The sequence below is a fragment of the Carcharodon carcharias genome, chromosome 2 (assembly GCF_017639515.1).
Source record: "Carcharodon carcharias isolate sCarCar2 chromosome 2, sCarCar2.pri, whole genome shotgun sequence".
Lineage (NCBI taxonomy): Eukaryota > Metazoa > Chordata > Chondrichthyes > Lamniformes > Lamnidae > Carcharodon > Carcharodon carcharias.
The window spans coordinates 134,871,420-134,882,647 of NC_054468.1; the positions used below are offsets into that span (position 1 = coordinate 134,871,420).

An 11,228-nucleotide genomic window follows, 5' to 3' on the forward strand; every position below is an offset into this window, starting at 1 on the left:
ATGTGCAATTGAATCCAGAATTTTCTCGGTCTGTAGAACTTAGTAACACAAGACAATGCCAATGTATCTTTGGTGACCCAAACTTATTTTAATTGTGATTTGGTTTGGATGCTGACTGAATAAAAACAGATTTATTAGGAATGCTTTTTGTCTCTTTATAGGGTTGTGGTGCTGGAAAGTAGACCAACAGACAACCCAACTGCCAATAGCAACTTGTACATCTTGGCTGGCCATGAAAACAGCTACTAAGTGCCATCAGATTTTTGCATGGGAGTGTACATAGAAAATACACAATTGCTTTCTTCAGCGTTGGAGAGTGTTCAAGGTTGTTCAGAAGCCACAGTATTGTCTATTTGTCATAGACAAACTAATCAATATTTTATTTATTGTGGCATGAAACTTATGCAGAGGACATTTTAAATGCCACAACCACCTTAATTTCAAAATACTACACAAGTGCTTGGTTTACCATATGTAATCTTTGTACATAAATGTGTAGTTTTTTTCAGTATGTACTTCATTTTGTTGAAGTTGCACACTATGACTCTTAATGTAGATAGTAGTGCATATGATGTACAGGTAAGTATTTTACTGTACAGATGTGTATAGGTTTGCATGATGCAAAACTTAATTTGGGTACAGGTACTGCTTTTAAGGAATTATTTTGGTTTTACTTTATTCAGTTCAGATTAGTATATATTTTGCAACAAGAAATGAGCAGTATACCCATCTAATCATCTGACTAACACTGTTGCATTTTAAAGTGTAATTTAGTAATTTGGATATGAATTGTAATCCAAACCTTCATCCATTTGTATGCTTGTTGGTTTTAACAGTTTTCTTGCAAGTACACTGGTATTAAGTTTGCACAATAATGCTGATAAAATGTGATGTATTTTACTCATGTGGTTAAGTGGTGAACTGTAAGGCTCCATTTGGATTTAATTGTCCTATTTTCAAGAGCAGTAGATGAGTGCTGCAGTTTAATAGCTGTTCATGTCTTTTATAGATCATGTTTTAAACACACAAAATTGGGTTGGCCAACTTTTACTATCCTAATGTCATCTGGATTTTACTTGGTAAAAAGTAAATACGATAGTAGCTTTTCTCTGCTCTGAAGTCATGATAACCCAAGCTGGCAAGACTCCAGAAGCAAATAAGATTGTACTTTTTGTTTATGGAAAAATGAAAACACTGTAAAAAGCTTAAACTAACTATGATACCAACATGCAAAATGTTCAAAAAGTCTTTGTTCATAATGGAATACACAACTTGTTACACTATATCATTGCTTAATATCACTCAGTAACACATTTTCAGCTGCCAATAACTTTTCTACATGGTAGGATTTGAAGCATCCCAATTCAGTTTATCAATTGAAACGGTTCTTTGTGTAAGCCTAATTCTGCCAAATCTATAAACATACTTCAGCATTTCTCCCCAAACTGTTGTATGCTCCTTTACACATAGCAAAAGTTAGTTAAGTGTTTCTACCTCATGTAGATATAATTTTTGTGGGAAACACTCAGCACAAAAATATTAGTGATATTAGAGGTATTCTGATTCAGTCAAGTTACAGTACCTAATATTTGTATAAAGTATCAACATAATTGCATATACGGGCTTGTTACTTTTTTTATATATTTCTATGTTTTCATTTGGTATTGTCATTGGGAACAAAATGTTTTGATTTGTGTTGATTAGCCAAATTACTGACATGATCCATTCAGATGTTTCCTGTTTTGTACATACTGTAAAATAAATTTGAAGGGTTTGCATTTAAGGTTTTCTTTATAAACTATGTTGGTCTGGAATAATTTTATGTTAACTTTATTGCCTCCAACAATGCTCTGCTTTTCTTTATGCTAAAAGTCAACTCTGGTGCCCCAATTAAATTAAAATTTGAATTAAAAAAAATCAAGTGGGTTGAGGTTATTGTATGAGGATAGTTTGACCCTGTATTCTTTGGAGTTTAGAAGATTGAGAAGGTGATCTTATTGAAACATTAAAGATCCTGAGGGGGCTTGACAGAGTGGATGCTGAAAGGATATTTCTGCTTGCTGGAGAGACCAGAACTAGGGGACACAATTTTAAAAATAAGGAGGTGGGGGTCCTTTAAGACAGAGATGAGGGGCATTTTTTTCTCTGTGAAACCAGAACTTTCTTTCCCAGAAAGTGGTAGAGGTAGGGTCATTGGATATTCTTAAGGCAGAGGTAGATAGATTCTTGACTAACAAAGGTAGCGGGGTATAGGCAGGATAGTGGCATTGAGGCCACAATCAGATCAGCCATGATCTTTTTGAATGGTGGAGCAGGCTCAAGAGGTTGAATGATCTAATCCTGCTCTAGTTTGTATCTATGTTCGTATTACTGCCCTGGCTCAGATCTGTAAACATAGATGTCTGTAAATGTAAGATGTTAAACTTATCTGTACTGCTTAGTGATTATAACATGCTGAGTATTCACCCACAAAGTCACCAAATGAGCTAGTTACAATATTTTTTTCTTCTCAGACTATCGTAAACCCATCTCTCTACCCCACCCCAACTGCCTTCAGGACAGTGATGATTAGATGAGTTGTAATCAATGTAACTCAAGGAAGGAACAGTTTTTCAATTTAACAGTTTTAATACAGGATAACAAAATTTGCTTTTTCTCAGGGATGAATGGTATTTCAAAAAGTAACTAAGAAATGTGAAGATACTGGAGATGAAATATTTGGAGGTTTGTAAGGAGTGCAGCAAACAAATGTTGCATAACCTTTATAGTTGTGTTTGTTGATGTTTTCTGGAAACCTATAGTGATATAATTTTTAAAAAACAGAAGGTTAGAACAGGAATTGCCATTCAGGCCAGATACCTCACTTGTCGTATAGCTTCATTTACCGGAGGCAGTCCTTAGCCTTTTATGATTTACCGAATAAGGAATCTGAGTGATGTATGTTGATGTCTGATAGCAACCTCTTTCAATATTGGTCACCGTGTAGTGAAAACTTTTCAAATTTAAGTTCAGCATCTGAAGAAAGCAAGGAAATCTGGGAAATAGCATTTTTGTTAAATGTCCTTGACTGAAACTAAAAATTACTTTTACCATTTGATTATGCAACATTGTATATACCATGTGACTGTTAGATATGACAGTTGCTTATTTATAGTTAAGAATTACACTTAATACTGGGGCACACTAGAATTTCCTGTTCTGCAATGTTGCATACCAAGTTAAATACTACTTTCACATCATTGTTAATCTTGAGCAGTTACATTTTTAAAGTTATATTTGACAATTAAGTAATAATTACCTTGCTGTTTGCTTCATCTTCAGTTTAAAAGCTTGGTGAATTTACTGCAGTCAGATGCATTTCAAAATTTTAATTAATATCAGCCTATTAAGTTTAAAATGAAATTGCATATTAAAACATTAAGTTTTTCAGAACATTTCATACAGCATGTATTTGCCTGAAGAAACTCTGAGGAAGCCCACAAGAGCATGTTTGTGGCTTTTAACATTTTTTTTCCAACTGCAACATTTTGGAATTCTTGCATCACCTCCATTGTCAACTTTGAAAATCTAAGTTTTGCGTTATCCAATCATTAATACTTGATTAAACATCATCAGTCTTATTGATTTCAATCTTAAAGGGCTTTGGCCCTTTTAACGTTTGTAAGTTTTTTTTTAAAAAAAATCTATGTAGTTGCCTGACAAAATATATATTCTTCCTCGTTCATTAAACCTCTGTATATAAACAAAGAAATTATCATCCTACTTGGAGATGGGAAATCACCAAGGAATGCAAGCTATTTCATAATTTCGTACCATGTGTGATCAGTCCTCATATCTGCACATGTTGCATACTTTACTTCCTCGCGCCTGTGGCTGATCATTGTTTTCTCCTACACTGGGAAAGATAAAATTCAGTATTCCTATTATGGTTAGTTATGGCAGTGAGTAGCTGGGTCATTCGGGTCAAGAAGATTTCAATTCCTGGTTTCAGCTGATACACAATGATAGGCAAATAGATGATTTGCATAACTGCTGTGTTGAAAAGGATAAAAAGAAAAAACTGCGGATGCTGGAAATCCAAAACAAAAACAGAATTACCTAGAAAAACTCAGCCGGTCTAGCAGAATCAGCGGAGAAGAAAAGAGTTGACGTTTCGAGTCCTCATGACCCTTCAACAGAACTAGGTGAATCTAAGGGGAGGGGTGAAATATAAGCTGGTTTAAGGTGGGGGGGGGAGAGAAGTGGAGGGGGGTGGTGTGGTTGTAGGGACAAGCAAACAGTGATAGGAGCAGATCATCAAAAGATGTCACAGACAAGAACACAGAGGTGGTGAAGATGGTGATATTATCTAAACGAATGTGCTAATTAAGAATGGATGGTAGGGCACTCAAGGTATAGCTCTAGTGGGGGTGGGGGAGCATAAAAGTTTTAAAAATAATGGAAATAGGTGGGAAAAGAAAAATCTATATAAATTATTGGAAAAAACAAAAGGAAGGGGGAAGAAACAGAAAGGGGGTGGGGATGGAGGAGGGAGCTCAAGTCCTAAAGTTGTTGAATTCAATATTCAGTCTGGAAGGCTGTAAAGTGCCTAGTCGGAAGATGAAGTGCTGTTCCTCCAGTTTGCGTTGGGCTTCACTGGAACAATGCAGCAAGCCAAGGACAGACATGTGGGCAAGGGAGCAGGGTGGAGTGTTAAAATGGCAAGCGACAGGGAGGTTTGGGTCATTCTTGCGGACAGACTGCAGGTGTTCTGCAAAGCGGTCACCCAGTTTATGTTTGGTCTCTCCAATGTAGAGGAGACCACATTGGGAGCAACGAATGCAGTAGACTAAGTTGGGGGAAATGTAAGTGAAATGCTGTTTCACTTGAAAGGAGTGTTTGGGCCCTTGGACAGTGAGGAGAGAGGAAGTGAAGGGGCAGGTGTTACATCTTTTGCGTGGGCATGGGGAGGTGCCATAGGTGGGGGTTGAGGAGTAGGGGGTGATGGAGGAGTGGACCAGGGTGTCCTGGAGGGAACAATCCCTACGGAATGCCACCGGGGGGGGTGAAGGGAAGATGTGTTTGGTGGTGGCATCATGCTGGAGTTGGCAGAAATGGCGGAGGATGATCCTTTGAATGCGGAGGCTGGTGGGGTGATAAGTGAGGACAAGGGGGACCCTGTCATGTTTCTGGGAGGGAGGAGAAGGCGTGAGGGCGAATGCACGGGAGATGGGCCGGACACGGTTGAGGGCCCTGTCAACGACCATGGGTGGAAAACATCGGTTAAGGAAGAAGGAGGACATGTCAGAGGAACTGTTTTTGAAGGTAGCATCATCGGAACAGATGCGACGGAGGTGAAGGAACTGAGAGAATGGGATGGAGTCCTTACAGGAAGCAGGTGTGAGGAGCTGTAGTCAAGGTAGCTGTGGTAGTCGGTAGGCTTGTAATGGATATTGGTGGATAGTCTATCACCAGAGATTGAGACAGAGAGGTCAAGGAAGGGAAGGGAAGTGTCAGAGATGGACCACGTGAAAATGATGGAGGAGTGGAGATTGAAAGCAAAATTAATAAATTTTTCCAAGTCCCGACGAGGGCATGAAGCAGCACTGAAGTAATCATCAATGTACTGGAGAAAGAGTTGTGGAAGGGGGCCGGAGTAGGACTGGAACAAGGAATGTTCCACATACCCCATAAAGAGACAGGCATAGCTGGGGCCCATGCGGGTACCCATAGCCACACCTTTTATTTGGAGGAAGTGAGAGGAGTTGAAGGAGAAATTGTTCAGTGTGCGAACTGAGTTCAGCCAGACGGAGAAGAGTAGTGGTGGATGGGGATTGTTCGGGCCTCTGTTCGAGGAAGAAGCTAAGGGCCCTCAGACCATCCTGGTGGGGGATGGAGGTGTAGAGGGATTGGACCTCCATGGTGAAGAGGAAGCAGTTGGGGCCAGGGAACTGGAAAATGTTGGTGTGACGTATGTAAATGAGATGTTAAATTGAGGTGCCATTTGTTCTCTCCGGTGGGCCAGATGATTCCATGGACTTGACTGATATTTATCCCTCAACCAATGTCACAAAAACAGATTATTTGGTCATTGTCACATTGCTGTTTGTGGGAGCTTGCATATAAAGTGACTACACTTCAAAACAAATATGGTGGTTTTGAATTGCATGAAAAGGATAGTGCAATTCACAACCACCATATTTGTTTTGAAGTGTAGTCACTTTATATGCAAGCACCCACAAACAGCAATGTGACAATGATCAAATAATCTGTTTTTGTGACATTGGTTGAGGGATAAATATCAGTCAAGTCCATGGAATCATCTGGCCCACCGGAGGGAACAAATGGCACCTCAATTTAACATCTCATCTGAAAGTCAGCATCTCTGACAGTACTGTACTGGAGTGTCAGCCTAGAAATTTCCTAGTGTTGGACTTGAACCCACAACCTTCTGACTCAGATGAGAGTGCTACCAACTGAGCAATGTCTAACACTGACAAGGGGGAGACTCTCTGATATGGTTTAACCCCCACTGGAAGTCTACACGCGGATATCAGGTGAAGACACCATTGGGCTCGGCTGTAATGTCTGTAGTAAAATAGCCTAGCCAACACTAGCTGTCTGAGCTCCCACAGCAGAATAACAAAGAAGGCCGTTAGAACAAGTGGAACCACATGTCAGCTAGGGGTCAATGCCTTCAGCAGGGACAGGAGGAAAAAAAATTATTTATTTATTCCATATTTCTCTGTAGCATGCCAACATGAATGGAATCATATTTAACCAATAGTTAGTGCTTTAAGGAAAAAAGAGACAAGAACATTTTAAATTAACAAAGGTGTCCCAATGTGCCTGTTATTTTGTGCTAATTGATGAAGACTGCACATTAATATTGGTCAATCTCATTTAAATCACTTATTCTGCCCATGCCTTTAGTTTTATTGGCTTTAAGCTTCAATATCTGTAAATGTCTTGGATTCCTCATAATTACTGACTCGTATCAAAGTGTGATGTCTGCTTGAAACACGGCAAAAAGGGCTCCAGTGTGATCAAGAGAGTTGCTGCATTACAAGGATGATAGAGCTTTATTCCTCCAGTTTCAATGAGATGTCAGATTGTGGCCAGAGAATCATTTCTCATTCAAAAAAAAGTAGAATATTGATCTAGAAGATATTGAGATCTTTTTATTGCTCAAGTACACTCTGGCCGATGAGACTCTGTTGGACTTGATGCATTTATATGTTGGTGGAACACTCCCAGACTTCTGCCAGCAACTGCCACAGGTCTGACAATGAACGTTATTAATTCTTCCTCTAATTAGAGCATCTAAATTTACACTCTCATGGAAATTTGAGTTTTATTTCAAACTTTGTTAAGACTAATGCCAATTCAAATTGATTCTGATGTAAGATCACAAAAGATTGGAGCAGGAGTAGTCCATTTGGCCCACTGAGCTCTCTCTGTCAATCAAGCCCCTTCAGAATGTTATATATTTCAAAAAATCACCCCTCATTCATCTAATCTCCAATGAGTATATGCCCTATCTGCTCAACCTTTCCTCAATGCAACCCCTTCAACACCAAAATCAGTTAGTGAACCTTGTATGAACTGCTTCCAGTGCAAGTAAATCCCTCCTTAAGTAAGGAGATCAAAACTGCACACACTATTCCAGATGCAGTCATGCCAATGCACTGTATAATTGTAGCTAGATTTCCCTAATTTTATGTTCCATTCCCCTTGCAATAAAGGCCAACATTCCTAAATACATGCAGTACCTGCTTGTTAAGTTGGTGATTTAAGTACAAGGATACCCATCTCCTTAAATGTCTGCCATTGCTTTTCTACTGTCTTGCCTTTTAACCTATATTCCCATTCCACTTTAGGCAACTCTGTCTTCATACCCTTGCAATTGCCTTTATTTAAGTTTAAGACACTAGTTATGGACCCAAATTTCTCATTCTCAAACCGAATGTGAAATTCTGACATGTTACGATCACTCTTACCTAGAGGTTCCTTTTACTATGAGGTCAGCAATCCTGTCTCATTACACATTACCAGGTCTAAGATAGCCTGGTTGGTCCCAGAATGAATTGTTCTAAGAAACTCCCAAATATACTCTATGAACTCATCCTCAGGTTACCTTTGCCAATTTGATTTGTGCAATCTATATGAAGATCAAAATACCCCATAATTGTTACAGTACCTTACTTAGAAGACCCCATTATTTCTTGATTTATACTCTGTCTTCCAATGTAGCTACTGTCGGGCTGCCTATAATCTACTGCCATGAGTGACTCCTTTCCTTTGCTATTTCTTATCTCCACCCAAAATAATCCTACATTTTGATCTTGTGAACCAAGACTATTTCTCAATAATGTACTGATCTCATCTTTTATTAATAGAGCAACCCCACCTCCTTTTTCCATTTCCTTCCAAAACGTCACAAACCTTCGAATATTCAGGATCCAGTGATGATCACTTTGCAACAATGTCTCTATAATGGCTATCCTATCATACTCACTTACTTCTATTTGTGTGATCAATTCATCCAGCTTGTTACAAATGCTGCATTCAGATGGACGGCTTAATTTTGTCTTTTGACCATTTTTTCCCTTACTCTGACCTTATTTGCTGGTGCATTCTTGTTTATATGCTCTCTCCCCTTCTGGCACTCTAGTTTTCATTACTCACGTTGCTACTCTGCCTTGTCCTTTCTCTTTAACTGCTCAAATCTCTGCTCACATGATCTCCCTCTACACCCCCATCCCACCACCACCCCCAGATTTGCCAGTGTGCTGATCCCAGTGAAGGCTGTTCCAATGGTACAGCTCCCTATTTCTTCAGTACTGGTGCCATAAATCAAAACTCATTTTTCCTACACCAATAGTTGAGCCACACATTCACCTCCCTGATCTTATTTACCCAACTCAATTTGCTTGTGGCTCAGGTTGCAATCCTACCTTTGTGGTTTTGCTTTTAAACTTAGTTCCTACCTGCTCATACTCCCTCAGCAGGACCCCTTTCTTAGTCTTACCTATGTCATTGGTACCCATATGGTCCTTGGCAACTGAATCCTTCCCCCTCCCAAGCCAAGTTCCTCTCCAGCCTCGAGGAGATGTCCTTAACCCTGGCACTAGGCAGGCAGCACTGCCTTTGGGACTCTCATTCTTGACTGTAGAGAACAGTGTCTATGCCCCTCCCATTACTGTCCCCTACTACAAATACATTCCTTTTTGCTCCACCTCTCCCACTTGAAGGACACTCTGCACCATGCTGCTGTGGTCACTTAAATTCCACTTACGAATTGGAAGGCATCAGAAAGATAGGATGTTAGGAAAAGGAGGAGGGGTGGCTATGTTAATTAATGATGATATTAGCACATTAGAAAGTGATGACCTATGTTCAGGGGACCAGGATGTAGAAGTGGTTTGGGTTGGGATGAGGCAAGAAGTCACTTGTGGCAGTGGAAGATCAAGGATCCATTGGTCGTGGTCCATGTAGTTACCAATGACATTGGCATGATGAGGAAGGAGGCTCTGCATAGTCAGTATGATGAGCTAGACACCAAGTTAAGAAGCAGAGCCTCAAAGATAATTTCTAGACTATTACCCGAGCCATGTGCAAATTGGTATAGGACAAGTAAGATTAGAGAAATGAATGCATAGCTCAAAGACGGGTATGGGAGAAGTGGGTGGGGCACTGGCACTAGTATTGCAGAAAGTGGGATCTGTACCGTTGGGACAGTCTACACCTGAACCATGCTGGGGGTGTCCTCTTTGTGAGCTGCATAACTAGGGAAGTAGAGAGGGTTTTAAACTGAATAGTGCGGACAATGGGGAAGATGATGTAAAACAAAGAGTAGAGATGAGGCAAGAGAGAAAGTTATTAACATGGGAAATGATAAACCGAGAGACAGGAAGGGACAGAGAATACAATTCTAAGAGTAAATCAGATAAGGCTAGATGCTACAAAAATAATAAAAGGACAAAACTAAAGGCTCTGTAGCTAAACGCATGTAGCATTCGAAACAAAACAGATGAACTGATGGTGCAAATTGAAATAAGTGCAATCTAATAGCCATTACATGGCTACAGGATGACATAGATTGTGACCTGAATATTAAAGGGTAAGTGACATTTAGGCGGACAGGAAGTTAGGAAAAGGTGGAGGCGTAGCTCTGTTAATTAATGATGGTATTAGCACATTAGAGAGGGATGATCTAAGTTCAGGAAACCAGGATGTAGAAGCGGTTTGGGTTGAGATGAAGAATGATAATGGCAAGAAGTCATTTGTGGGAGTGGTATAAGGCCTCCTAATTGTAACTACGTTCTAGGGCAGAGTATAAAAGATGAGATAGTGGGAGCTTGCCAGAAAGGTATAGCAATAATCATGGGGAATTTTAATCCTCATATAGACTGGAAAAATCAGATGGGCAAAGGTAGTGTAGATGAGTACATAGAATTTTTTCAGGATAGTTTCTTAGAACAGCATGTTCTGAAGCCAACCAGAGAGCAGGCTATACTAAACATACTATTGAGCAACAAGATAGGATTAATTGATAACTTATAGTGAAGGCACCTCTAGGTACCAGCAATCATAATGTAATTGAATTTTGCATTCATTTTGAGGGAGAAACGAGTGTGTCCAAAACTAGCGTTTTAAACTTAAATAAGGGCAATTATGAGGGCATGAAAACAGAGCTAGTTAAAGTGAACTGGCAAATGAGGTTAAGGGATAGGTCGATAGAGGTTCAGTGGCAGACATTTAAAGGGATATTTCAGAATACACAGAATAGATGCATTCCAATGAGAAAGAAAAATTCCAAGGGGATGGCCTACCATCCATGGCTTACAAAACATTAAAGACAGTATCAAACTTAAAGAAGAGGCATATAATTACACAAAGACATATGGTAGGTTAGAAGATTGGAAAGAATAAAAATAACAGCAAAGGATGACGAAGGTTAATAAGGAGGGAAAAATTGAGTTTGAGAGAAAACTAGCTGGTCATAAGAAGACATAGTAAGAGTTACTATAGATATTTAAATAAAAGAGTTAACAAAGTGAGCGTTGCTTCTATAGAAAGTGTATCTGGGGAATTGATAATGGAAAGTAGGGAAATTGTGGATAAATTAAACAGCTATTTTGCTTCAGTCCTCACCATAGAGGACACAAGTAACATCCTGGAAATAGCTGTAAATCAGGAAATGGAAGGGAGGGAGGAACTTGGGGAAAATTACAAGCACTTGAGAA

The 11,228-nt window shown here is 39.5% G+C and overlaps 1 protein-coding gene across 9 annotated transcripts in view; it reads left to right on the forward strand.

Annotated features, from left to right (window-relative positions):
- map4k3a (mitogen-activated protein kinase kinase kinase kinase 3a) overlaps window positions 1-1,783 on the forward strand; it is a 304,817-nt gene extending 303,034 nt beyond the window's left edge. For all 9 annotated transcript variants that reach the window (XM_041213479.1, XM_041213499.1, XM_041213517.1 and 6 more), the window contains one exon: window positions 162-1,783. In XM_041213479.1, the coding sequence (XP_041069413.1) occupies window positions 162-249 (88 nt within the window). In that variant the 3' untranslated portion in view covers window positions 250-1,783. The remainder of the gene's footprint in view (window positions 1-161) is intronic.
- Window positions 1,784-11,228: the final 9,445 nt, after the last annotated feature.